Source organism: Pyrus communis, chromosome 15 (assembly GCF_041283825.1).
Source record: "Pyrus communis isolate YQ-2024b chromosome 15, ASM4128382v1, whole genome shotgun sequence".
NCBI lineage: Eukaryota > Viridiplantae > Streptophyta > Magnoliopsida > Rosales > Rosaceae > Pyrus > Pyrus communis.
The window spans coordinates 305089-332127 of NC_142579.1; the positions used below are offsets into that span (position 1 = coordinate 305089).

At 35.7% G+C, this 27039-nt stretch overlaps 1 protein-coding gene across 2 annotated transcripts; it reads left to right on the top strand.

Moving 5' to 3' along the window:
- The first annotated feature begins 825 nt into the window (after nucleotides 1-825).
- LOC137713826 (uncharacterized) lies at nucleotides 826-15170 on the top strand. 2 transcript variants are annotated; one of them, XM_068453185.2, is made up of 16 exons: nucleotides 826-1177; nucleotides 1309-1442; nucleotides 1655-1712; nucleotides 2314-2529; nucleotides 3047-3322; nucleotides 3675-3809; nucleotides 3899-4024; nucleotides 8268-8309; nucleotides 8409-8516; nucleotides 9009-9151; nucleotides 9261-9384; nucleotides 10406-10480; nucleotides 11198-11551; nucleotides 11634-11726; nucleotides 13746-13875; nucleotides 14666-15170. In XM_068453185.2, exons 1-16 carry the CDS (start codon nucleotides 953-955, stop codon nucleotides 14905-14907), a joined length of 2481 nt encoding a protein of 826 aa, XP_068309286.2. In that variant the 5' UTR covers nucleotides 826-952; the 3' UTR covers nucleotides 14908-15170. The 2 variants fall into 2 exon arrangements, with proteins under 2 accessions (XP_068309286.2, XP_088541024.1); XM_088684898.1 differs by having other exon boundaries at nucleotides 895-1177; nucleotides 3642-3809.
- Nucleotides 15171-27039: the final 11869 nt, after the last annotated feature.

Genomic DNA, 27039 nt, shown 5'->3' on the forward strand with positions numbered 1-27039 from the left:
CCATCTTCTTCTTCCTTTTGTTCTTCGTTCATCTCCCTCTTTTCTTCCTTTTGTTCTCCATTCATCTCCCTTTTTTCTTCCTAATTTTTCTATGACCCAATTGGTGAATCAGAACCTGATCAGAATCTGGGTCATCCGGGTATTTATGGGTCTGCTTCTCCGGCATCAATGGCAAAGGTCTACGATAAAGGAGTTAGGACTTGGTGCATGTGTGATTAGAGCGACTGTTATGCATTTCATATGCATAACGATTTTGTAATTTTATTTTATTTTTTGCTTTTTTGTTTAGAATTTTGGATTTGGATATGATTTGGAAAATGGAAAAACTGCAAAATTTTGCCTTTTTTGTTTTGAGTTTTGCTGGATATGGGTTGAAAAATGGTACAAGAGAGGGGCTAAGTAGGGAGTTGGTAGATGGGAAGGGCGTAGCGGAGGGGAGTGGGCTTAGCAGTCCGACTGATTTTGGGGGGTTTCGCTAGGACCCTTTAGCGAAGAGTTTAGCCCTTTTTAGTCGGGGCGAGTCTCATTAAACTTTGTCCCGGCATGTAACAAACACGTGACTACTTTGCCGATTAATCCAGTCCAATCTAGTGAATGCTAGTAAGTGCAAACAAACGCACCCTTATAGCTTAGGATAGAGCTATTCATATACATTTTTACTTCACACCTTTGTTAATTTTTTATCCTTATCTTCTTTAATTCATTCGAGTAAAAGGTGTGTGAATAACAATGTCATAACGTATTGCAATTTGATCGTTAATTACAATTAACCCAAGTTAATACAATTTTTTTACATTTGGCCCAGGTTTGCAGTCGGCACAGGTTAGGGCATAAAAGTAAAAATCCATCGCTCGCACCAGAAAATGAGAAGTAAAAAAGCCTCCCATTTGGTTTTAAGGCTCACTGCAAGAAACAAAGAAAGAATTCATACCAATTCGAATAGAGATCACATATGGACGAAGAAACCCTAAACCCCCTTACTTCTGAAGAAGGCAACAATGGCGACCAAACCATGCCAGACCTCCTCCCTGACCAAGACCTTAGCTCCTCCGATTTCGATTCAGACTCTGACTCTGGCTCTGACGACGGCGACGACCAAGCCCACCAAAACCTCCAACTCCAAACCCTAGAAGCCGAGCTGTCTGCCAATCCTGGCAACTACGATACTCATGTCCAAGTAAGTATTTACCTTTGCCAATATTCTCGCTCCTTTTTTAATTTTTTCTAATGGGTTATGCATTGTTGTTCGAATACCGTCTGTCTGGTTGCCGAGGAAAATCTAAATTTGAATTCTTATTGTGAATACAGTACATAAAGATTCTGAGGCAAATGGCTGACATTGAAAGGCTGAGGCAAGCAAGGGAAGCTATGAATCAGCTGTTTCCGTTAACCCCTTCTATGTGGCAGGATTGGGCTAAGGACGAAGCTTCTCTTTCCACTGGGTACTCTCGTTTCGTTACCAACGCTCTTCTGGTTGCCTCAATTTTTTGTCATATTTAAACACAAGGGCACAGACACAATGGACACATAAAGGAAAACGTAGTTCCTCTTTTCGGTGGCTTAAATTTTCGTATATTATTTAAGAAAGTTCCTCTTTTCGGTGGCCTAATTTTTTGTAAATTATTTAAGAACAATCTATTTGTCCAATTTGCAGGTCTGATGCTTTTTGTGCTATTGAAAAGCTTTACGAGCGAGGAGTCTTTGAATATCTGGTTGGTTATGCTTCTTTATTCTAGAAAACGTGCAATTTAAAAATTGTTATTTCTTGATATGCCATGCCATATTTATGTTAATTATGGACGCTTATGGAAAAAATTGAAAATGAGAAGCAAAATAAACAAACCTAACTATGATTTTGAATTGGATGGCATCCAAACTTTCAGTTATAACAGCAGAATGCCTTATCGACAATTTTTCTGTTTCATATGCACATAACTTGTCCTAACTTTTGTGCAAGAGGGGTTTCATTCTCTAAATGGATGTGCTCCGTTCAAAGTGATCTAAGTTTTATACCCCTTGTCTATACTTGGATGAACTTATGTTGTTTATGTTCTGGTTGTGCAAGAACATAGATAACTTTAAACTTGTAATGAAACATCACACTTTTGTTCTAGAATTGTTCATTGGGTTATTTAGTCTAGAGATTGTTCATTGAGTGAGCTAGCACCAGTATCTAGTCTCGTTAAGATTTGATGTAAGTTTAAAGCTTTACCCAACATATCAATTCTTGATCACTGTACATATTTTTGTGTTGTTAATGATCAAAGAATTGTGGGGAATATTGATTGTTAACTTGGTGACCTTCAATTGCAGTCCATCTCTCTTTGGTGTGACTACTTAGATTTTGTTAAAGAAAATGATCCCTCAGTAAGAGAATGTTCACCTGCTGGTATTTCGAAGGCCAGAGATCTATTTGAACGTGCTCTTACTGCAGCTGGTTTGCATGTTTCTGAAGGCAATAAACTATGGGAAGCCTATCGGTCATTTGAGCAAGCTATATTTCATACTATCGACGAGAAAGACAATCAGGTTTGTAGTGGTATATTGATGGATCTCTTGGCCGTCTTTTCTTGTAGTACATCTTCATTTTCTATACAAGTTTATGTTTCCTGTTATAGTAATAAAAGAGAATGAGACTGACAATCAAATGTTGAACTCCATCTGTAACTTTTCTCTCATTGGCCAACAATTCAGTCTAATCTTTTTCTTCGTTATGCCAATTCTTATAGCTCAATTCAGATTTACATGTTCATAGTAGTACTACGAATAAACTAATGGTATTTAAAAGGTAAGCCATACAACTGTAAATATGCAGATTAGTATCTAATTTTTGTTATGGTTTCAGCCATCTCTTCTTTAAAACCTGTAAGAGAAATAACTAAATGCCTGTAAAAGTTCTAAATTATATTTTGATTTGAATGCCCAACGACTTACTTAGTTATTCATATGATATTATAATTATTGTTTTTGGGATAATTATATGCTGCCTTTAGATAGTTAAACTATTTTTGAGATCGATATTCAAGAAATTCTTCTTACACCGCAGGCAAAAGAAAAGCAAATTCAGCGTGTCCGCTCTTTATTCCACCGTCAGTTGTCAGTCCCCCATGTTAATATGAGGTCAACACTTTTGGATTACAAGGCATGGGAGGTGGAACGAGGAAACATTCTTGATGCTGGCTCTAGTGACCTGGATGGAATTTCATTCCAGGTTGCCTCAGCATACAAAAAGGCACTGGAAATGTATGATGCTCGCGTTCATCTTGAAGAACAGATTTGTCTGCAGGATATGTCAGACTCGGAAAGACTTCAAAATTTCATGGTATGTATAATTTGGAACTAGTACTTAGTAGAACCGTACAAAAATTAAGTTAGAAATGCCAGTTGTATTTTCCTTTTATTCACTGGTTTGCCTTTACATATCCTCGCACCATTGTCTTTTTTGAACTTACGGTTTGTCTTTTCTGCCTCCTTTCTACTTTCATTTGTATGGTTTGTCATTATGATCCTCTGGTTAGTTTATTTACTTCATGTGTAAATCTTCAGTTTCTGGTCTTTTCTGCCTCCTTTCTACTTTCATTTGTATGGTTTGTCATTATAATCCTCCGGTTAGTTTATTTACTTCATGTGTAAATCTTCAGTTTCTGGAAAGAATAAATTATTCTTTTCTGCAGAACTACTTGAGATTTGAACAGTCTTCTGGAGATCCAGCCCGGGTCCAAACGTTGTATGAACGTGCTATTACGGCCTTTCCTATATCCAGTTATCTCTGGCTTGATTATACTCGTTATTTGGACAAAACATTGAAGGTTTTTATCCCTTGGCATCTCTTATTACATATTTTCTGTTCCAATGGCAACCCTGTGCTGTTAAAGTAATTTTTTTTTAACCTTTTCAGGTTGGCAATGTTATAACCAACGTTTATTCCAGGGCTGTAATGAATTGCCCCTGTGTTGGAGAGCTTTGGGTCCGATATATGCTTTCCTTGGAGCGTGGTCATGCTTCTGAGAAAGAGATTGCCTCTGTATGTTTTAAATTTCAATTTTGTTTGGCTGGAGCATTTTTTATTGATCTCTGTTTGCTTCTAATTTCTTTGATTGATTACTTGTTGGTGTTGGGTTTTTTCGAGCCCATGATAAGTTGTCCTACGTCTATAAGGAATTATAGTCTTAGAGGATTAAATTGTTTTCCCAATTGGATTTGTTTTCCCAATTGGAGTTGTTTTCCCAATTAGAGTTAGTTTCTCAATTGGAGAAGCTTTCATGACTAGATTCCAATTAGGATTAGTAATCCTTATTTAAGAAGACCTTTATTATGTCTATATAAAGGGGCTATTGTACTAGTTTTGAGAAGGGAGGGATTAGAGTGAGAGTATTGTAAACTGTGTGCGAGAGAAAAGAAAAGAGACAGTGCATTTCTTGTTCTTGTTCTTTCAGGTTTTTCGTCAAGTCCTAGTTCTAGAGATTTGGCAAGATTATTGGTTGTACTCATTATTGATATAGTGAAAGATTGTTGTTGCTGTCCCGTGGACATTGGCACATATTGCCGAACCACGTAAATTCTTGGTGTTATTTATCTTGGTTATTTGTTTTTCGATTTCCGGAGTTTGTTCTATTTTTCCCATTCTTAAATGCGATATTTTCAACAAGTGGTATTAAAGCCAGGTTTGGCTGATATCTGTTTAGAATGGAGGGTGCAACCCGCTGTAATTGGGTTACGTGGAAATCAAGAGGAGGACATGCTTTACTGAAGGTGTTAAGAGCAAGCCAACAAATATGTCTGATGTTGATTGGACCAAGATGAAGATAAGTGATGTTTTATGGCAAAGAAGTCTATAATTGCCTTTGCCAATGACAATGGGTATTGTGATCAAGGGGAGCTTGGTCAAGAGAAGTCTAATCAAGAGGGTCTTGGTTAATGAGTAGTTCGATCAAGGGGAGCTTGGTTATGGGTAGTTCGATCAGGGGGACCCTGGTCATGAAAAGTTCGATCAATGGGAGTTTGGTCAAGAGGAGCAATCCTAATTTTTTTTTTTTTTTTTTTTTTGGTATACCTTCCTCATGGTCTCGAGGGGGAGATTGTTGGGTTTTTTTTCCAGCCCATGATAAGTTGTCCTACGTCTATAAGAAATTATAGTCTTAGAGGATTAAATTGTTTTCCTAATTGTAGTTGTTTTCCCAATTGGAGTTAGTTTCTCAATTGGAGAAGGTTTGATAACTAGATTCCAACTAGGATTAGTAATCCTTATTGAAGAAAACCTTTATTATGTCTATATAAAGGGGTTGTTGTACTAGTTTTGAGAAGGGAGCAAAGCAATAAATTGTATACCATTCAAGGGATTAGAGTGAGAGAATATTGTAAACTGTGTGCGAGAGAAAAGAAAAGAGATAGTGTATTTTTTGTTCTTGTTCTTGGTCTTTCAGGTTTTTCGTCCAAGTCCTAGTTCTAGAGATTTGGCAAGATTATTGGTTGTACTCATTATTGATATAGTGAAAGATTGTTGTTGCTGTCTCATGGACATAGGCACATATTGCCAAACCACGTAAATTCTTGATGTTATTTATCTTGGTTATTTGTTTTTCGATTTCCAAAATTTGTTCTATTTTTCCCATTCTTAAATGCGATATTCTCAACAAGTGGTATCAGAGCCAGGTTTGGCTGATATCTGTTTAGAATGGAGGGTGCAACCTTTTGTAATTGGGTTACGTGGAAATCAAGAGGAGGACATACTTTACTGAAGGTGTTAAGAGCAAGCCGGCAAGTATGTCTGATGCTGATTGGACCAAGATGAAGATAAGTGGTGTTTTCTGGCAAAGAAGTCTATAATTGATTTTGCCAATGATGATGGGTATTGCGATCAGGGGGAGCCTGGTCAAGAGAAGTCTAATCAAGAGGGTCTTGGTTAATGAGTAGTTTGATCAAGGGGAGCTTGGTTATGGGTAGTTTGATCAAGGGGAGTCTGGTCATGAAAAGTTCCATCAATGGGAGTTTGGTCAAGAGGAGCAATCCTATTTTTCTTTTTTTTCTTTTTTGGTATACCTTCCTCATGGTCCGGAGGGGGAGATTGTTGGGTTTTTTTTTCTAGCCCATGATAAGTTGTCCTACGTCTATAAGGAATTATAGTCTTAGAGGATTAAATTGTTTTCCCAATTGGAGTTAGTTTCTCAATTGGAGAAGGTTTCATAACTAGATTCCAATTAGGATTAGTAATCCTTATTGAAGATGACCTTTATTATGTCTATATAAAGGGGCTATTGTACTAGTTTTCAGAAGGGAGCAAAACAATAAATTGTATACCACTCAAGGGATTAGAGTGAGAGAACTGTGTGCGAGAGAAAGAAAAGAGATGGTGCATTTCTTGTTCTTGTTCTTTCAGGTTTTTCGTCAAGTCCTAGTTCTAGAGGTTTGGCAAGATTATTGGTTGTACTCATTATTGATATAGTGAAAGATTGTTGTTGTTGTCCCGTGGACGTTGGCACATATTGCTGAACCACGTAAATTCTTGGTGTTATTTATCTTGGTTATTTGTTTTTCGATTCCCAAAGTTTGTTCTATTTTTCCCATTCTTAAACGTCTGAACACTTGGAATACTTGCTTTTGACTTGGTAATTAAGCTACAGCAGATAGAAATACATCTCCATTTGCCTAGTAGTTTTAAAGAATATGTTGTAAGAGAAAGAAAGAACTAGCCTTGAACGGTTACTTGGAGTATGCCAACGCTGTTGTATTATATTAGTTGGTTTACTGATTGGACCATATTAAATTCTAAGAGCAAGTCCACCCCTAAAGACTTTGCGCCAGCACTCAGCCCATTTATCCACTCAAGTGAACAGTAATAGACCACAGTGAGCAGAAATAGGCCAAAGCATCTTCACCCCTAAAAAAAATAGCCTAGTCCATTTTATTAAAATATTATTATTTTTTATTATAAAATAATAAAAAATAATAATTTCTGAATTTATTAAAAATTTTATGTATTTTTTAAAATTGAAATTCTTAATTTTTTGGGGGAAAAAACGTGGATTGTTGATATGTGATTGGACGGTCTAGTTTAAAAGTGAAATTCAAATTTTTTTTACCGTTGGAAATCCAACGGTCTAGAATAACTAGCCGATGGAAATCCAACAGTAGAAATTGGGCCACGTCGCCCACTCGGGGGAGAGGTTAATGCGCCTGCGCCGCTGGGCCCTACCTCTGATTTTGTTGTCTCCTACTTGCTAGGACGCGCGCGTGTAGGACATGCGCCAGGCTTAACAACACAAACGGGCTGGTCCCCAGGTCTTGGACGGTCCAGTTTAAAAGTGAAATTCAAATTTTTTTTACCGTTGGAAATCCAACGGTCTAGAATAACTAGCCGTTGGAAATCCAACAGTAGAAATTGGGCCACGTCGCCCACTCGGGGGAGAGGTTAATGCGCCTGCGCCGCTGGGCCCTGCCTCTGATTTTGTTGTCTCCTACTCGCTAGGACGCGCACGTGTAGGACATGCGCCAGGCTTAACAACACAAACGGGCCGGTCCCCAGGTCTGTCAAAAATGGGCTGGTCTGGAGACCAGCTTGGGTTGGGTGCCAGGCAAACACACGGGCTGGAGTGGATTGGCTGAGTCCCAGCCTGTTTTTTCCACTGGGTGCTGGCCTCTTTTTGCTCTGGTGGAACTGCTCTAAATATGTGACTTGTGTCTTGAATAAAGTCTATCTTAAGCATTTTCGCTCCGTTCATTTGGGCTTCATGGTGTTCTCTATCCATTCTTCCCCTTCTTTTGAGATTCTAGGAAGTACTATTTCAATGAGCAAATATGAATCTTGGCAACGTTTGTTTGATGGTATTGTCCACAAAGTTTTAATATGGTATTCCTGACGTTGCTGTTATGTAATTGCCTTTTCTTTTCAAAATTTCCCTTAATATGATATATGTAAGAAAAGGAGGGCAAGGGTTTTGGTTTACGGTGAGGGATGAATGGGCACTATTCGGCTTTGAATTTAAAGAAATGCCAAAAATTTTACTCGACGTGTTTCATGTGTTAAGGAACTAGTACATCAAGCTGTAGAGCCAATAGGTAACTTACTATTGGGCTTTGCTTCTCATTAGACTTAGTCTCTAGTCTCAGCCAGAATATTCTCCAGTGAAGACTCAATTTTCAATACAACTCCAGTGGATGCCTTTACCAAACCAAAAATGAATAAACGTAAATGAACCAATAGAAATACATTCCATTATGATTTCTTGAAAAATGTGTAGAGTACCTTTTAAATTGTTGCTCATTCTCAGGTCTTTGAGAAGTCTCTGCTATGCACTTTAACCCTTGATGAGGTACAGATGTTCTTATAATTGATTTGTCTTTCTGTCTTTGTATAAAAATATGTGACAATATTTTTTAATATCTTTGTTCATTGAGCTTCTTTCCTTTAGTACCTAGATTTGTACCTCACCCGCGTAGATGGCTTAAGAAGAAGAATATCATGCGCTGTTGAAGGAGAGCATGGCTTGGAGTATTCATTAATCAGGGAAACCTTTCAGGTTTGTTATTATTTTTCGCTTATATAAAAACGTAATTCATTTTTGTGGCGAAGTTACAAGGAAAACTAGTTGGGATTAAACTACCACAATTACTAAATTGCAATTAGATTGTATTTGTCTCTTGGTCTTCTGAATTAAGTGAGGTTTGGTCAGGGTTGGGATTACAGGTGTTACGTTGTTGTTTGCATATTCAAAAGATGAAAAAGAAAATGTCTTCTCAAAAAAAAAAAAATTATATTTGTACAAATACATGTATATCCATGTTTGGATCAATTGAAGTCCTAAATTACCAGTGTGTTCTTCATAATAAAAAGAAAAGGGAAAGTCTGTTTTTTCTGTACGTTTAAGGGTTAGCAATCACATTGGTTGTGTCCAGGCAAAATAACCCGTATGCTGTTAAGGATTATGCTTTTTTGCAGCCTTTTTCCACTTCGTAGAAAGAAATAATGTATTGTTTGTACGCATGAAATTTCTGACAATTTATACCTTCAGAATGCATCAGATTACTTGTCAGCATACCTGAAGAACACGGATGGCTTGCTACGTTTGCATGCTTATTGGGCCCGTTTAGAGCTAAATCTACATAAGGACGAACTGGCAGCTCGTGGAGTTTGGGAGACTTTACTTAAGCTCTGGTATGGGCATTTTGAAATTTGTGAATTTGGAATGCATTTTTTTTTCTTTCTGTTTTTCATTTGTATAATGCTCTTAATTTTTTATTTATTTATTTTTATCTTCTGTTAGTGGTTCAATGCTGGAAGCCTGGCAAGGTTATATAGCAATGGAAACTGAATTGGGTCATGTTAATGAAGCTCGGGCCCTATATAGGAGATGTTACAGTAAAAGATTTCCCGGAACTGGTTCAGAGGTAAGATCTACTTTCCTCATCTATATTCTTGAATGAAACTTGTTTGTGACCACTCGGCCTCTCTCTCAAATTTTGCACAACTTCTTTTACTCATTCAGTAGTTTGTGTTTTGCCTAGTTTTTGGGTTCTGATTTGTGTGATACGCTATGTCTGTATTTCATATTTCATATTCCTGTTCAAACATTGAGCACAGAATCGAGTATAATATCTTGTTTGTTCATAGCAGGCAGTTAAGTTAGGTTATATGAGCAAAGTCCCGTTCTCTTGGTCACCTGGTGACCAAGGATTCATGGTCACCCTTAGATTTGATATTAAGCACATCCATTTAAAATCTCCACCCCTGATATCAAATTCAATGGCAGGTGACCATTTCTTGGTTACTAGTTGACCAAGAGAACATTTCTATAGATGAGTATTTGGTTACAGATTTCTTCAGCCTATTGATTATCAAATTGTCAACATTCTCCCCTCGTTCCTAGCCACAATGTGGCGTATAATTTAGCAGAAGCCTCTTGGGGTTTTAAAACCCAGGTGAATCTGGATGTTATGGCTTCGATTTAGATGTGATCAGCATTTATGTTCTCAAAAAGGATAAAACAGCAAGAATTAATTGACAAAGTTGAGAGTTACTGTTAGAAATAAAAAATTTAAAACTTAGTTGTAAAAATTATTTGAAGCGAAGCTTTCTTCAGTAATTTGGAATTTTGGTGTATTATCTAGCTTTCTTTTCAACAAATTATAAACCATATCACTGCAAGAAGCTTGCCTTTTTTCCTAAAAGGCCTTGTGTCTTGAATTTTGATAGTAGCGGTTTTCATTCTGTGTTCATACTTCATACTGACTCGTGTAGTGTACATGTAGTTTCTTGCAAAAATTTGGTTTGTTGCTTATTGATCATGTCAATTTGGGTGTTTGTGCGTCTGTTTGTTTTTATTTTTATTATATAGTAGCTTATACGCTTGTATATAATACATTTGGGATTAGATGGTGCCTTCCTTTCCTAAAATACAGAATAATTCAGGACATTTGCCACTCGTGGTTACGTTTTGAGAGGGAATTTGGTTCGTTGGATGATTTTGACCATGCAGTACAGAAGGTACATTTTCCCTCTTTTGCACTTACCAATTGAATGTTGTATGAAATTTGAAATCGTTAGAATATGTGAATGTGAAGGTAATTTCCATCTTTCTCCTTCACGTTCCTTCATTTCTGGATTGCAGAAAAATTAATGGTTAACATAAAAAGTTTGTCGCCATGCTGAGGGTTGTACTTCATAAGATTTGTCTAATGTCCTCAGCTTAGGTAATGTGAATAAAGACTCGCATAATGATTAATAAATTACTCAACATATGAAAATGATAAATGGAACCAAAATCATTTAGAATTTGTGAATGTGAAGGTAATTATTCTACCTTTATTTCTAGATACATTACAGTTTACAGTAATATAAAGTCAGAGTTTGTCAAAAGAAAACTGTAATATGAGAGCCACCAATGGTTGTGCTTATAAGGTTGGTGCGATGTCAGTGTAGGTACTGTAACGAAGTTTTATCACTTAATGAATAACAAACTACTCATCATTTTAAAATCTGAAAACTACACTAGCACTAGTTCTACCATATCTTACATAGACCCGCGGGAGGCAGTTTTTAGTGTGTTAAAAGTTATCCAAATTTGCCCAGTTTAAGTACGGATATGCTTTGCCTTGATCATCTCAGCTAAGTCATTGTTCTTTTGTCAATCTATATTTTGAAGAAGTGCTCATCACTCCAACAGATTGAAGGTCTGTTGTTGACTTCTGCTCCCTTATTTAGGTCACTCCTCGTCTGGAAGAGCTAGAATTATTCAGGTCACAACAAGAATCCAAATTGACAGAAGAGTCTCCTTTGAAGAAGAATGCTCGTGATAAGAGAAAGCAAGTTTCTGACATACCTAATGAACAGCATCCAGCAAAGAGGCAAAAAGATGCAGCCCAAAAGCCAAAGAAAGCACATGGGAAGGATTCTGAGGTGGTGAACTCAGTTGAACAAACTAACGTGGAAAAGATCAAGGCCACGGGTGACCAACCAGACACAGAAAATGAGCAACAAATGAAAGAGCGTGTTCCAGAGAAAAGAAAAGTATATGCTGACCAGTGTACTGTTTTTGTTTCAAATATTAACCTTAAGGCATGTACACAACCCATAAATCCCTTCTCATTCTCTTCTTTAATGCACAGGCATGATCTTAGAAACTGTTCGTGTTTTGCAGGCAAATGATGAACATCTGCGTCAATTCTTCAGTGATGTTGGGGGAGTGGTTGCTGTAAGAATACTACATGACAAGTTCACTGGAAAGTCAAGGGTCTCTCTCTCTCTCTCTCTCTCTCTCTCTCAGTTTCTTGGTGTTTCTTTATGTTGTGTGCAAACCTTTTTAGTTTAGCAATCTGTTTGATATTGCACGTGGTATTTTAGGATTGGCTAATGTCCAGATTTTAATGCTTGGTTCTAGGAGGGATTTTAATGCTCGTACATTGGTTGAAGCTTTGACTATGTTAATGGTTTAGAGGCATAAAAGATAGATCTTGTAATTGAAGACAGGTTGCTGGAAATTCTGGACAATTTTGATGATAGGGTATTGTTTTTTGGGTCAATGATTTAAGGGTATTTGGGATACTGTAGAGTCGTAATTTGCTCGGTACAAAAGTAAGACTCGGATAAAATACTGCTGGCACAAAATTATGTGCTGTATTTGAAGAAAGTTTCTGTTCTTTTTGTTGATGATGGAACTAGTTTGATCTAGAATAAAAAGATCGAATTATATCTTTTGTTCTACAGTTGTGTTGATCTAATCTGAATGTGGCAACTCAGAATGTAAGAGTGCATGGAACTATTTAATCATTCTCTCAGATCAAAACATGTTCTGGCCCTAACAGTCCTACTACTCGACCTGCACATTGTTAAAACTCTAAATTTTCGAATTGAAAATTGTTATATGAGAAGAGCATTGAACTTCCTCATCTTTTTCATAGTGGACATGTGCAGTGAATAAAATATCACCGTTGGTTAGTTGATGAGAGCAAGCTGTTGTTAGGTTTTTCCAGCCCATGATAAGTTGTCCTAAGTCTATAAGGAATTATAGTCTTAGAGGATTAAATTGTTTTCCCAATTGGAGTTGTTTACCCAATTGGAGTTAGTTTCTCAATTGGAGTAGGATTTATAACTAGATTCCAATTAGGATTAATAATCCTTATTGAAGAAGACCTTTATTATGTCTATATAAAGGGGCTATTGTAGTAGTTTTGAAAAAGGGAGCAAAACAATAAATTGTATACCACTCAAGGGATTAGAGTGAGAAAATATTGTAAAGTGTGTGCGAGAGAAAAAAAAAGAGATAAGCGTATTGTCCTTGTTCTTCCAGGTTTTTCGTCAAGTCCTAGTTCTAGAGATTTGGCAAGATTATTTGTTGTACTCATTATTGATTTAGTGAAAGATTGTTGTTGCTGTCCCGTGGATGTAGGCACATATTGCTGAACCACGTAAATTCTTGGTATTATTTATCTTGGTTATTTGTTTTTCGATTTCCGGAGTTTGTTCTATTTTTCCCATTCTTAAATGCGATATTCTCAACAGCTGTAAGGCTAAAATTACCTGAGATATTATATTCTTCGACCAAGATATTGATTTTTATTTTTGGTATGATTTCATTTAAACCATGGAATGCCAAAGTATCGGGCACAGGTGGGGTTGAAGGCTCAAGATTTGCTACGTTTTGAATGGACAACGAGGGGACACTTCGTCCTCCTGGGTTTAGTATATACTACTTGTAACATGTGCTTTCTCTTGGACGGCGTTTGAAGTGAAATTTTTTGGGTTTTGTTTCGTAAATCTATTTCAGGAGCAAAATTGAAATTCATATTACAAAATATAGAGAAAAGCAAAAAGCGAGGCCTATGCACCCCGCCCTTGGGGGGGTGGGGGTGTGTTAGAGGAGAATGCTCGTATAATAATATTCTGTTTGATTTGAATTTATGCCAGGTATTCATCTGGCAGGTTTAGCTTCTTGACCCCCGTGTACTCCTCTATTTAGTGCCTGCTGTGACTGATTTCCTCTCGACTATAGTTGAACGGAAGTTTCATTTACTTGGTCTCAATAAATTTATTTTATGGAGTCCCATAGTGCGTGCATTCCCCTAAAAATTATTGATGTGTAATGTATCATTAGCTGAATGTAAAAGCATATGTCAGTGAGACCATTGTGAAAAGCATCCAGATTTTGTCAGTAAAACTGGAGTTATCATATATGTATATGAAATGAATTTGATTTGTTTCTCATCCTGGTCTTGAAAGTTCTGATTTTATATTTTCCTTTTAACTTGTGAAGGGATTGGCATATGTGGATTTCTCAGATGATGCCCACCTCATTGCAGCTGTTGCAAAAAATAAGCAGATGCTCCTTGGGAAGAAGCTGAGCATTGCACGATCAGATCCAAAGCATGGGAAGAAGGAACATGGTACGCCAAATTGGGTTTGTTTTAACATAATTTTACGTGCACATGCAGAATCTAAATTAAATTGATACCATATGGAATATACCATCTGTCATGTACTGGTCCATAATAAAATTAGGTATTTCCTCAAATTTTGTTATACATACTATATTTATAGTATTATTCTAGTTATTCATCAAACCTGGATCGGTTTGAATGTACAGCTCCCACTGATTTTGTGACCAAGTCTCGAATCTAAATTTGCATCATACTCTGACTGAAGGAGAATTGAAGTCTAAAAGCTTGCTGAAAAACTGAGATATCAAATATGGTGCTCAAGATTTTGATTTTATTTATTGTTTGCTCATTTAGTAGAACCTAGCTCAAGGAGTGAATCAGTGGATAATTGAAACTTTTTCAAAACTGGGTGAAAACTGAAAACCAGTACATAGACAAGAAATATGCAACAGAACATAAAAATATGTTGAAGTCAAAGACCTAAATGAGGTAAAAAGGCTCTCATGGAGGGAAAAAGGGAGACGTGAAGACAATATCCGCTCCTTTTGAAAGTGCATATAATATTACTAGAGATGGATCTTTCTGCGTTCAAGAAATGGCGTTCCAAATTTTCTGTACTTCATATACTCATGTCCTTTGTATTGGGCATATATGTTCTTTGAAAATCTTTAGGATTTAAAAAAATAAAAAAATAGAAAAAAGGATCTTTTATATGATGAGAGATCTATTTGGATTTCATTAGTGCATGTGGTCATGATGTTGCTTGTGCTGAATACTTCCACTCAAACTGGTGCAGCCAGGGGAGCTGAGTCTAATGATTCTGCTGAGGCCTCCAATGCACCTAGAGCACGTCAAGGACAGCAGTCTACTTATAACCGAGGAAGTGATAATGTACAGCTGAAGGGTAGGAACACATTTGCAACTCCCAGGAATATCCTTGCACTTGGTCGTAGTACAAATAAACCAACTACTGAGAAACAGGATGATGAAAAGCCAAAATCCAATGACGAGTTCAGAAACATGTTCCTCAAAGGTTAGGGCTTTCTTGCTGGGTTATGTAACTTTACTGCAAAGTACTAGCAACTTCCTCTTTTTGGAGACAAATATGGCAGATCAAACACCTGTGTTCTGAATCGCCAACCTTGGCCATGCTATGAGTAGGATATATATTGGGGGGACAGCCCTCTTTTGCTGAATTCGGTATAAATGAATTGAATCTGTTACCTGTTACAGAATGTAATTAAGGTTTAGTTTTCCTAATACAACATCTGTTCATGAGATGGTTCCGGCCATCTGTTTTATTCCCCGTCTTTATTTGGCTATGTCTGACCGGTAAATGAGTAGGATAGTCCGTACTTGTTCACCATTGTTTCTTTATGTTGGCATACTGATGATTCTTTCTTTGAACACTCCTTCGGCTTGCACCTAAAAATTCTCGATGGCAAGGGGATTGTAGGTAGCTCCTTAATATTGCACGTATTTCATGTTATTTAAATTCATTGTTTGATTTAACATTTTTCGAAGACAACATCGTTTATTTATTTATTTATTTTTATTTTTTGTTTTCTTTTTTTCAAGAAAAAGCACAAGATTTCGAGAAAGGGCCATTACAAGTTACAACAAACAAGCCCCACAAAAATTGGAGACAGCCGAAACCCATTCAAAAGCAAGATAAAACAATAAAATGACCCCCTAGTCTATATGGCCCAAAGACAGAATGCAGTCACCGCCGTTACTAGTACCTCGTCAGCAACCACAAGGGTAGCCGCAATAAGAACCAGCTTCGCGTTGAATTGGATGAAGGTATCGCAATACAAAATTATCAACCCGCAAGATTGAACTATCCTCAACTAAATTCTGCCACTAAAACCACCACACCGGAGGAGAGCCACCATATCCGAACCACCATTACATAAGCCAACAAGGAGAAGAAAAAGCAAAAACAATAGAAAGGGATGAGGCCAAAGGGGCATCTAAAACACCCTTACTTTGGATAAAGCCGCATCACATTTGGACTTGATTTTTCAGTATGCTGGTCAGGTGCAAACAAGTGATGGGAGAGTTGAGATCTGATGTCCAAACAGATATGTCATTTCTAGCTTTGAGCATAGGTTAGAGGAGGAATGAGATGTGAGAAGGAGGACCTGTTGGGTGACTTTTAGGTCAAGGTGGACTTGGGTTTTGAGAACATCCTCTTGTCTTCCTTGGTTCAGTTTCTAACCAAGTTCCGGAATATCTTGAAAGAGTTAGCTCATCTTAGGAAATATTCTGGTTCGACCAATGACTCAAAGATTAGCATGATTAAGCAAATAATGGCTTGATCAAGAGAAGCGTGGTGTAGAAGCTAGAAGTTCATTAATTTTGCATGAAAGAGAGATTAGGTGCTTGTATGGTGTTCTCTGTTGAATAATTTGGTTTCCTAGGGTGGTGACAAAGCTTATGATGGCTGAAATACTCAGAGGAAGGTTATGGAAAATACTCAATCTGCAGAGTGATGACTCTTGGGTTTCTTTGGCTCGTTGTGTTATGATGGGGGATCACCTCTCTAAAGTTCTTGACCTATATTTGTAGTTGAATGATTCCCTTTCAAGGAATCTTTAGTTATGGCTTGTTCTTTCTCCATTTTCTCCCTAGTTCTTTTGTTACCCTCTATTTTGGTGCAAGATGGCTAGGTGTTGTTGACCTGTGAAACCTGCTTCATGCCTCCTTCCCAAGGCGCTACTTGCCCAGGTCAGCTTTCCCAGGTTAACTTTCCACATACACTACTTTTGGTAGCGCGCCACTTGGCTTTCGCGAGTTGGACTTCTACGTGAGTTAGGAAGGAAAAGTCAACCTCTCTCTTCATTAAATGCCTTATTTGCTGGGGTTTTCACGTGAACTTAGGGTTAGGACTTGATTCCTTTCTATTTGGATTAGTTAGCTTGCTAGTGAAAGAGGCAAACTAAGTTTGTTATCTCTCAATGCTTGCATGTGTGGGCTCTAAGCCCCGACCCCTAAGCAGCCCAAAGTCTTCCATAATCTTGACTCCACATAGGCCCAATAAACTCATGTAGCCATTCACACCACAATTCACTTGACAAGCCCTGAGCATCTGACTTGGGCTCATTTTAGCATGACGAATAGGCATGGGCATAATGTGATTCATATAAACGTTCGGCTTAATTACCATAGTATAGCGTGGTAGTGAATATACTCTTTATTTGATCTTGCACTTTTGCATGTATTTGGGCTTGACTTGAGGCTCTCGTGACAATTGGGCTTCAATACTTGTTTGGGCTTGCTCATGACATTTTTGGGCCTTAACAAGACCCAATGGAGAAGATCCATGTTAGGGGTTGAAGAAAGACGATTGTAGGATAGAGATTTGGTTTACCTAAGACAAAATACAGTGATAAACATCGGAGAATTGACAGGTAGTGCTGAAGAATGCTAAGAAAACATACATGAGCTTCTAAAAAGGAGAAGAAGGAAGAGAAAAAAAGAAGGAAGTAAAGGATGGGGTTGCCACCAACTCCAACGAAAGGAAGAGGTCAGTGGCAATAAGAGTTATGTGCGAGAGAGAAAGCAACGACTAGGTCTTCTAGAGAGAGAAAAGCGTTTGAGGCCCCTACTCACTTACTTTCTCATTTCAAAATTCTCACTTCTCCTCATGCCACGTGTACTCCACTAGCATCCAAAGCTAACATTTTAATTATTAAAATTCCACTGTTTTTTCTTGCTTTGTTTGTATAGTTAAATTTTGGTTTGTCAACTAAAAAGTAATTAAATATTTGTTTTGCATGCTCGTGTGACATGAGTAAAAATGAAAAAAATTGAAATGAAAAAGTAAGTGAAAAGGTTGTTAGCACCCCTTCATTTAGTTAATAATAGCTTTTTTGTTTTAATTTGTTCTACTAAGGAGGTAATCTTCGTATTATTCTTCTCTTTTTGTTTTTTCCGAGAAAGTTCTCAAGACATACAAAATATTAGACCACCTATGCTCTAGATAAGACATAAGAGAGGCACTTTTTGATCGTTTATACTCCACATAACAAATACAACGTTACCTGTGTAATAGGACAAATAAAAAAGAATTTAGACGACCTCCAACCCAGATAATTGGCAAATTATTTTTTTCTTTTTCGAGATTCCACCTAAACAAGAGATTTTATAACTAACAAATTATTTTTTTGGAATTCTAATTTCAACTATTTAATGGCCTCGATGCAAGCTTTCAAAATTCAAAAACTAAACAATGCATTAAATCAAGAATAATAATAGTACTATTTTCCTCATTTATAAAAAAAAGGTAAATTCGGATGTCCGAAGAAATAATAACTCATTTAATCCTAAAGTAATAAATTGAATAGACATTTATTATAATTTGAGTTTTCTCTAAAATATAATGAGTTGATTGGGTATCAATTAAAATGCCCCTAAAATTTAGTGGTGGTTTATGTGTACAAGTCTTAAAAGTCCTTTATTTTGAGGATAAACTATGATTTAGATGCACGTGGGTATAGGTTTTTCACTTGAATCAAGTACATTTGGGATTCAAACCATCTCATTTCCCTTACCATTAATTAAAATAGTAATATCAATTGCAAATAAATAAAACAAATATGAAATTTTTTTGAGAGAATTGTGAGTAAAACCCATTACGCATAGTTGCCTAAATGCAAAATAGTTTCACCGCCTTCTCTATAGAAAGTTTGATGATTTGAGCCCTCCTGTCCTGTGTATCAACGCAGTCATATGCTTCAATCCCAAGGAATCACGCAATATCGCTCGCTCACTCACAAACGCGCGCACACACACATAAAAGGAATCACGTAATATCATGAATATCTCTAAAAAAAATTATAAATCATGTATTATCTATCTTGTTTATCAACATATTTGATTTGGATAAGATCGCTTTATAACTTATTTGTCATGTATATAATTATGAATACTTGATGACTTGCGCTAACACAAAAAGGGAAGTATAGTTTGTTGACTCTTGTTTTATCATCTCATCCATCCCTACAAAAAATCAAAACGAATTTCTCAATTTCCAACTTATTAATATGACAAGATGATTAAAATACAACCTTAGAAAGTTATTTGAATAATCTTAACAAACTCTAGATGATAGTTTGAGCTCAGTTGACAAATTATATCATGTCATGATGTGCCTAAATATGGAATAACAATGCATAGACAGATAAAAAAAAGTTCCAAATGAAGGGAATTAGATGCAATTATCACTTTCTGAGTCATACATGAAGAGGTGGTGGACTGGTGGTGGGGTCGGGAAAGAAGGAGGTGGTGGATACTAACGGACAGTGTAAAAGGAAAGGTAGTCTCTCTTTATTTTTTTATTTTTTTTATTTTAAGTTTGCTTGCTTTGAATCTTATGCCTTACCCAAGGATATTAAGCTTTACTTTGGTCCCATAATATGTGTGTGTGTGTGTGGGGCATTTTGGGTCTAAGTCCAGACAAAATTATAAAGTGGTGGGAATGTTCCCAACGGCTAGCTAACCAGTCTTTTCCTTTAGTATGTCAAAGGCGCAGTTCAAACTTTAAAAGAAAGTAAACATGTTTGATTCTACCATATCATTATAGTACGTAGGCCCTTGAAAAACCAATGTTCAAACCACACATTCTTAAAGTTTGGAAGTTACATACAGGTCACTTAAAACTATGGTCTAGTATGTTATTTCTTTTTACTTGTAACTTTGTAAGTGAGAGGTCTAAGCTCAATTGCCAACGTAAGGAATAATGAAATAGAAATGCCTAGGATTGATTGTCACGCCTCTGATGATCCCCCAAAGAAAACAAGAAGACGGTATCATTACCCTCATCCCTCCATGTAGCATGTTCCTGAAAGCAACCTAGAAGATGTCATTATATGCAGACAACTCACCCACTCCCAATGACTGCAGATCTATACATACCTACAATATATGAGGCTTCGAACGGGAAACACACCAGGTAATCCGCCACTCAATTCTAGGAAATGTGGACTCGGTTAAAACACTTGGATAATCATGATGGGTTGTAAACATAAGTTGCATGTTAGGGGTTCAGTCTTAATTATTGTACATGAAGATGTAAATATTTCTAAAGACTAAGATAATTAATCAAGTAGGTATTTTTCTCTGTTGCAGTTAATTAATCATCAATATAATTGACACTGGCAATACGTCAAACTAAGTAATTAATATGATTGTGGTTGATATAATTCAATGCATCGTTTTAAAAGTGCATCGATTCTCAACAAAGAATGACAAACAATGACTAGAGGACAAGTAGGTAAGGTTGAAGTATCAACATGGCAACTACGTAATTCGGTTTTTGAATTGTGTTTCATTTTGTTAAAATGAACTTGCAAAGTATTTCCAAACAAAGAAATCTTTAATTATCCATAGCATTCCTTTTGTTTTGTACATATAACAACCATATATACATTTTAAAAATAATTAATGTAGTATGCAGAAGAATTGAAATTACTGTGGAAGAGCTAGATGGCTACCTGACTTGGAAGCAAAATCTATAAAAAGATTGAATTGTGTGTTTGAGTTGTCAAAATGCCTTTATGAGCATCACATGTCGGTTAGGGTACAAGTGAATCAATCAAGGCCCAAGGGCATGAAAATAATAAATGCGCTTGATCTAAGAAATGTGAAATGTAATTTATTTTTCTTTTAATATATATGTGAGAAAGTAAATTTGGAAATAAACCATGTGATCGAGTAGGGATACAGAATGATGGCCTGCCAGACTGCCAGTGCCAGTTTTGGATATATATCCTGGCATGCAGTTGAAGAAAAGAAAACACTACCTATTTCTGCCCAAAGGCAAATAAAGGGAACCAAAACACATTAAAGCAAGAGATATCTGCTCTGCTTTATGTTTACTCATGCATGCTTTATAGTTTATAAGAATAAGAAGATGATCCCTCATCCCAGTCCCACCCTCTTATAAAGAAATAATGTGAGATGATCGCGAAAAGAAGCAAGAAAAAGTGTGTGCATGCATATGAGTGTCAAGTTAGCAAGCATGATACCATTTACATGCATTCCTGCTGGTGGTGGTGGTGGTCAGTGGTCACCTCTGCACTCCTGCATAGCTCAATGACAAAGCTACCCTTAACTGGGTTGGTAAGAAAGATTGAACTAATTGCAGACACAAAAATATGGAGATGGAAAGTCTTAAAATATCTGATTATCAATAGGAGCAATATATTATGCACATTGAGTTTACCTTTTTCTTTTTTCTTTTTTATTACAAAGATATTCAGCACTAATCTATACTAGAGGAGGATTTAAATTTCAAATACAATAGGTTGAAGAGTGCTTACCTTAAAGAGAGCAAAGAACTACAAAAAAGAAAGAGTTCAATTCAGGACAGGTCAGAAAACATATCAACACTTGGGTGAAATCCAACCACAGTTAATGAACAATTAATCTTTAACAACTACCGTTGAAAACTATTCATTTTGGTTTTGACAAATGATAGTATAATCTACAACAAATTCATCTAAACTACGAGGAGGAGGAGGAGAGAGAGAGAGAGAGAGAGAGAGAGAGCTTGAACATGGAACATAGTCGATTGAAGAGCAAAGCCCTATCCACTAGGGCAATTCACTACTTAAATAAATTCGTAGATGATGACAAATGATCTCATATTAATTTGGCAATATTTTTTCCAAATTTTTTCGGTTTCATATTTTTCTCCCATATGCATGCATAGCAAGAGTATGACTGCTATTTGCAATAATTGTAATTCTTAATGAGGAGAAACGTGGCGTATCATGTAATTTGTTGTTTTAAAGAATTGCTCGTATTATCTACACACTTAAAAGGTCGTGCAATTACAACGTTGACAAGCACAACCCGGTTGCCAACATTACCAAATATTTACTTAGATTACATGTGGCCTATATATTCTGTAAGGGAGACCAGAAAAGAAGCAAGCTAGGCAATTTGATTGGTAAGACGAGGTATGATTGGCCTCTTAAAGGAAGATTTGGTTTCCTAAGACAAGGCATGTACCTCTCCAAAGAATAGGTGGTGACTGGTGATATTATTAATTAGAAGAAAGTTGGTATCTTAGAAAGTATAAAACGTGAGGGACAGCTAGTTGATTATTACTATTATTATAGCATGCATGAGGGATATATAACATCAAATCTAAGTTGACATAGACAATTTGCTTTAATTATAGCAAAAAGATTTGGTCCTCATTTCAAAAAGTAAAGTAAATTTTAGAGTTATTTTTGTATGATCAACTAGTATATAGTAAAGATTTTAAAGAGATGAACCAACGACTCTTTGCTTACTACATTAATATTGTCTTCTAACATGTAACTTACCACTTGCGCGATGAGCAAATATGGTTCTATGCAAAGAAATGCATTCTATTCTTGAAAATGAAAGTTGAAGATATATATATATATATAGAAATCTGAGGAGCAGAGAAATGACCCATAATACGATTAATGATCAATTTGAAAATATCCTTTAGCCCATAATTGTCATTGGATCTTTTCTTTTAAATGGTACGATATTCATTGACCAAAGAGAAATGTACAAAACTTGAGGATAGTGTGCATAATGAGCCTCGATACCTTGCCGGAGATTTCAACCCGGTTCAAGAGAAAATGAGCGTCCTGCAAAAACAACATAAGGAAACATGTCCTTAAGGAAATACAATTACAAAACCAGCCACATTAACAAGAAATTTCATCTAGTAAGATGTCCATGATTATGTCCAGTGGTTCCTCGAACCATGACACTTCATATTGTCTTCCAATTCCAGTACGAGGAAGCCTATGAGTTGCATCGTTAACCTCTCGACGAGCAAGATTCCACTTTGGCTGAGTGAAAGCAAGGAGGAAAGTACGCACGTCATTGGATCTTAATTTTGGCAAACTTATGCGATTGAGATATGGACGGAACCATATGTTTTTCAACTTCTTTTTGCTCTGAGACATCTTAAAACTTATTATTATAGTCCAATTGTTCAAGCGTGTTAAAGTTTTGTGTGATTTTAATTAATAATGTAATATATAAGAGTAGAGCCGTCCCAAAACAAACTAAGACCTAAGACGAAATTGATAATTTAGTATCTTGATATAATTTTTCCTTAATAAACTAATCTACTACTAACCTTCTTAACTGTAGTATTATTTTGGTGAACATCATATAAAAGTTAGAAGAAAAAGGAATTTAAAAAAATGTTTTTTTCGAGAATTGAAATTGATGAATGGGGAAAGTTTTAAATGTATGTAAAATAAGAGTATGAAAAAATATGCAGACTATTTTAAAGGGAAAATAGAAAAATACAAGAAGATCATATTTTTGTACTATTTGATATGACAAGTAATGTGTACATGTCAAGTCAATTAATGAATTAATATGATTGAACGTTGATTGTTTGTATCATTTACCACATTATATTGTATACTAATATGATATGGTTATGTGGTATACTCATGTCAAACTGAATCCCAAAATACAAATCTTGTTCGCTTTGCTTTTGGTTGGCCTCCAACGAGAGAGAGAACTCAAAAAGGAGAAAGAAGAGCAACAAAGAAAAAAGTAAGGGAAAATTACAAGAAGAGACAACAAACAGAAAAACAAAAAACTAAAGATGGATAAAGTCCTTAAACGTGGTGTATAGAGTGTGGAATAAAGGAGGGATAACAAAAGAATAAAGTGATTTGAGTAAAGTTTAGTTCTCATAGATATTATATAAACATGCATGTTAATTAATTCCTCCCTGCAGAATGTGTAAAGAAAAACTTTATGGAACAAGACGCAACAGCCCTGTGCTAATTTCCACATATATCATGTAGTTATTTAATTTGGTGTTTGCCTGTCTCTACATAGGTTTAGGATCTGGAGAGACACGTTTTTGACACACATTTTATACGGTTCATTATGTAATATGTTTAACGATTTAATCATTTATTTTTTTTTTGTTTTCCTTTAAATATCACTTCTACCAAATATCACCAAAATTTAAAGTCATATAACTGTTGGATTAAATTTAGTATTTCTTTGTAAAACTGTATCTTTTGTCCATTTTCTTTCTACAAATGAATGTCTTAATGGTTTTAGATTTATTTAATTTTTTTTTGTAAGGATGATCTATGAATGATTAATTAAAATATAAACGGTTCGGATTCTTGAAAAAAGTTACAAAATAAGAACTACAAAAACGTATGCCAACATTTTGTAAAAAAAAATGTATCTCTGAATCCTAACCCATATAAGTGTCAGACCCTTATATATATATGATAATTGTTATCAAAATTTTTGTGTTATATATATCATAAATAGATGCATATGTAGCATCACTTGCATTACTCATAAAAGTAAGTCTCATTAGCAATAATCAATATATAACTTTTTTTATCCCACAATATATTTAAGGTGTGAGAATTTGAGTTAAGCTTACATAATGAGTTAGCCACTATAATTTTAGTATCAAATTCATTATTTTGAGAGTCAAATATAAGAATACTAACTTATAAGTAGAGAATAATGTCTATTAAATCGTAGTATTAACCCCTCTCAAGACCTTCAGATTGGATTTCTTATTGTTGATTTAATTTCTGTTTATTTTATAATTGTTTAGTTGTAGTTTTTTTTTTCTTTTTTTGAGTTTTAGGTTTAATTATAAAGAAATAAATTATAACATCTCAAAGGACATATTTGGCATATTTGCAAATATAGAAGGGTGTAAAACAATATTTGAGATTGGAATATGCGTGGCCATAGAGATTGGGTGTCCAGAGACTTTCTTTAAGGGTACAAAGAACCACTTACTTATAAACACAAAACACACAAACACACAAACACACACACACACACACACACTCACTCACACACATATATATATATATATATATATATATATATATATTACTACAATTCAGATTAGTTACTTTTACTAAGATTCATTAAAATCAAACTATATAGTAATCGTACTGCAAAGTCAAGGTTCTACATATCACCATTGGATTAGATAGTCGAACTATTATGAAGAACTATTGACTCTCTCTCTCTCTCTCTCTCTCTCTCTCTCTCTCTCTTCATGTGATTGTGATGATTCATAATGAACTGAAATGGCAATGTCTTCTGCTTTCCAAGGGGACATCATTGTCGTATTGAGTAATCCATTATGTTATGCATGATCCACCTCTTGTGAGTTGTGATCAAGAATATTACGAGAGCAATTTGCATGGAACGAGTTTACTGTTTTGTAGAGTTTTGGTTCAATAACGTAATGTCATATGAAAAAAACTTACACACATGGTTGTAAAACCTTTGTGATATACTTCATACAAAGATCAAAATCAAAATATGAACTACGTATTGCAATAAATGCATGCAGTATTACTAACCCTAATTGCTGCTAAAGCATTAGTTCATAGTCAGTTAATGGAACACTTACTCGAAGATGAAGCCATGATGTATGAGATGTGATTAAGACCTTCCCTTCTCTTGGAAACGAATTGGAACTCTTGCTCTTGATAGGAAGCACAATCACACAAATGAGAACCTTGTAACTTACCGAGAAAGGGAATCAAAACCCTTGTTATAGGGATGCAACTGCTCCACCTATCCCGGTAGTAGTTGCCATCAGTTTTCCAACTCCTTGTAACTATCCTCCACATTATTTTGTACAATATGTATAAGGTACATTACATTATATCTCCTTTTATGTATATTATTTCATATCTCTATTAAATGGTTTGATTCACTTCTTACATAAGAGTTCTAGCAATGGTATAATAGTAGTGAACCTGACCATTACAGTAATAATGAACTAGTTTCATGTAAGTTCTTCTCAAATATTTTATATATATATATATATATATATAATTAATTAAACAAGGAAATGTCCCTTTTTTAATGAAAAAACATCAAATTGGTTCTTGCCCGAACTCTTATTCTGAACTGTAAATGTGGCGTTGTGGCAACATAGTAAACAAACAATCTTGCAAAGAAACCATAATTATCAATTTATCATCCGATGGAAATAGTGTGTATATATCGATATTTTGTGATAAATCAAAAGCTTAAGGGTCTGTTGTGAAAAAGCTCTGGCCATTAGCATATCTGAGCTTTTGTTTAGTCCAAAACAAACTCCATTTTAGTTTAATTTCTCCCCATAGTAAGGCCTTACTTTCCCTTGGATTAAAAAAATAAGTTAGCTAGCTAGCTAGTTCCGAACGAAGATGGAAAAGTTAGGTGCAAATGAGTGGGAAGGTCATTTAATTAAGAAAACTAATATTCTTAGATTCTTGATTAATTAGAATTATAACTTTGCAGAGGATTGCATACTTCCAATATCTTGAACAAAAATTAAGATGACAGCTACAGGCGGTGAAATATACAGGTTAATTAACTTTGTTCGTAAGTAATTAGGATCACAACATCCCTCTATTTAATTAGATAATTTGATGATATAAATGGTTCACGTGAGTAGCATGAGGCTTTCTTGATTTCACCCCCAAATGGTTAACGACGAAACTTGAATTAAATAATTGAACAGGCATTTGTTGCATGGAGCTGACCTGAGTGCCGGGGCAGCAGCAGTACTATATATGGTTTTGCGCGCGTAAACGTGTGTGTGTGTGTGTGTGTATTATATTACTGTCATGCATGTCATTATTTTATCTAATAATTGGAGCTCAATTAATTAGGCCCTTGATTAGGAGTGGAATTTGAGAGTGTGAAGATTGAAGACAAAGGCAGAAGAAGAAGGTACACAGAAAACTTTTTGAGTTCAAATAAAGCATAGGGCACTCATATTAAACATGGACAATGATTTTCAAACACTTGTTTTATTTTTTGTATTTCCCTATTGATTATGTCCTTTAAGTAATTCACCTTTAATTTTATTCGATTAAAAGCTAAAAGAAAAGTGAGTGCAAAATAAAAACAAGATTGCAAAAAGAACTTCCCAGCATTGTAAAATATGAGAGGTTTTGCTAATTTTCCTTTGAGACAACATTACTTTTCATAATTCCTCTTTGGCTCTCTCTCTCTCTCTCTCTCTCTGTGGCATTTGGCATTGTATTCCTTTTGTCCTTTCCACTCTCTGACACACACAGAGCGCTGTATGACTTGCCTGATAGTGCAAGCAAAGCTTTAAGCAAGCAAGCGCCCCCACTTTTTTTTTCTTGGATT

Bases quoted from the DNA above. Each gene is read 5' to 3' on its own strand.
- LOC137713826 (XM_088684898.1), top strand. From the start codon at position 953: ATGGACGAAGAAACCCTAAACCCCCTTACTTCTGAAGAAGGCAACAAT. The intron at 1,178-1,308 runs GTAAGTATTTAC...TTGTGAATACAG, and splicing joins ACTACGATACTCATGTCCAA to TACATAAAGATTCTGAGGCA. The intron at 3,323-3,641 runs GTATGTATAATT...GTAAATCTTCAG, and splicing joins AAAGACTTCAAAATTTCATG to TTTCTGGAAAGAATAAATTA.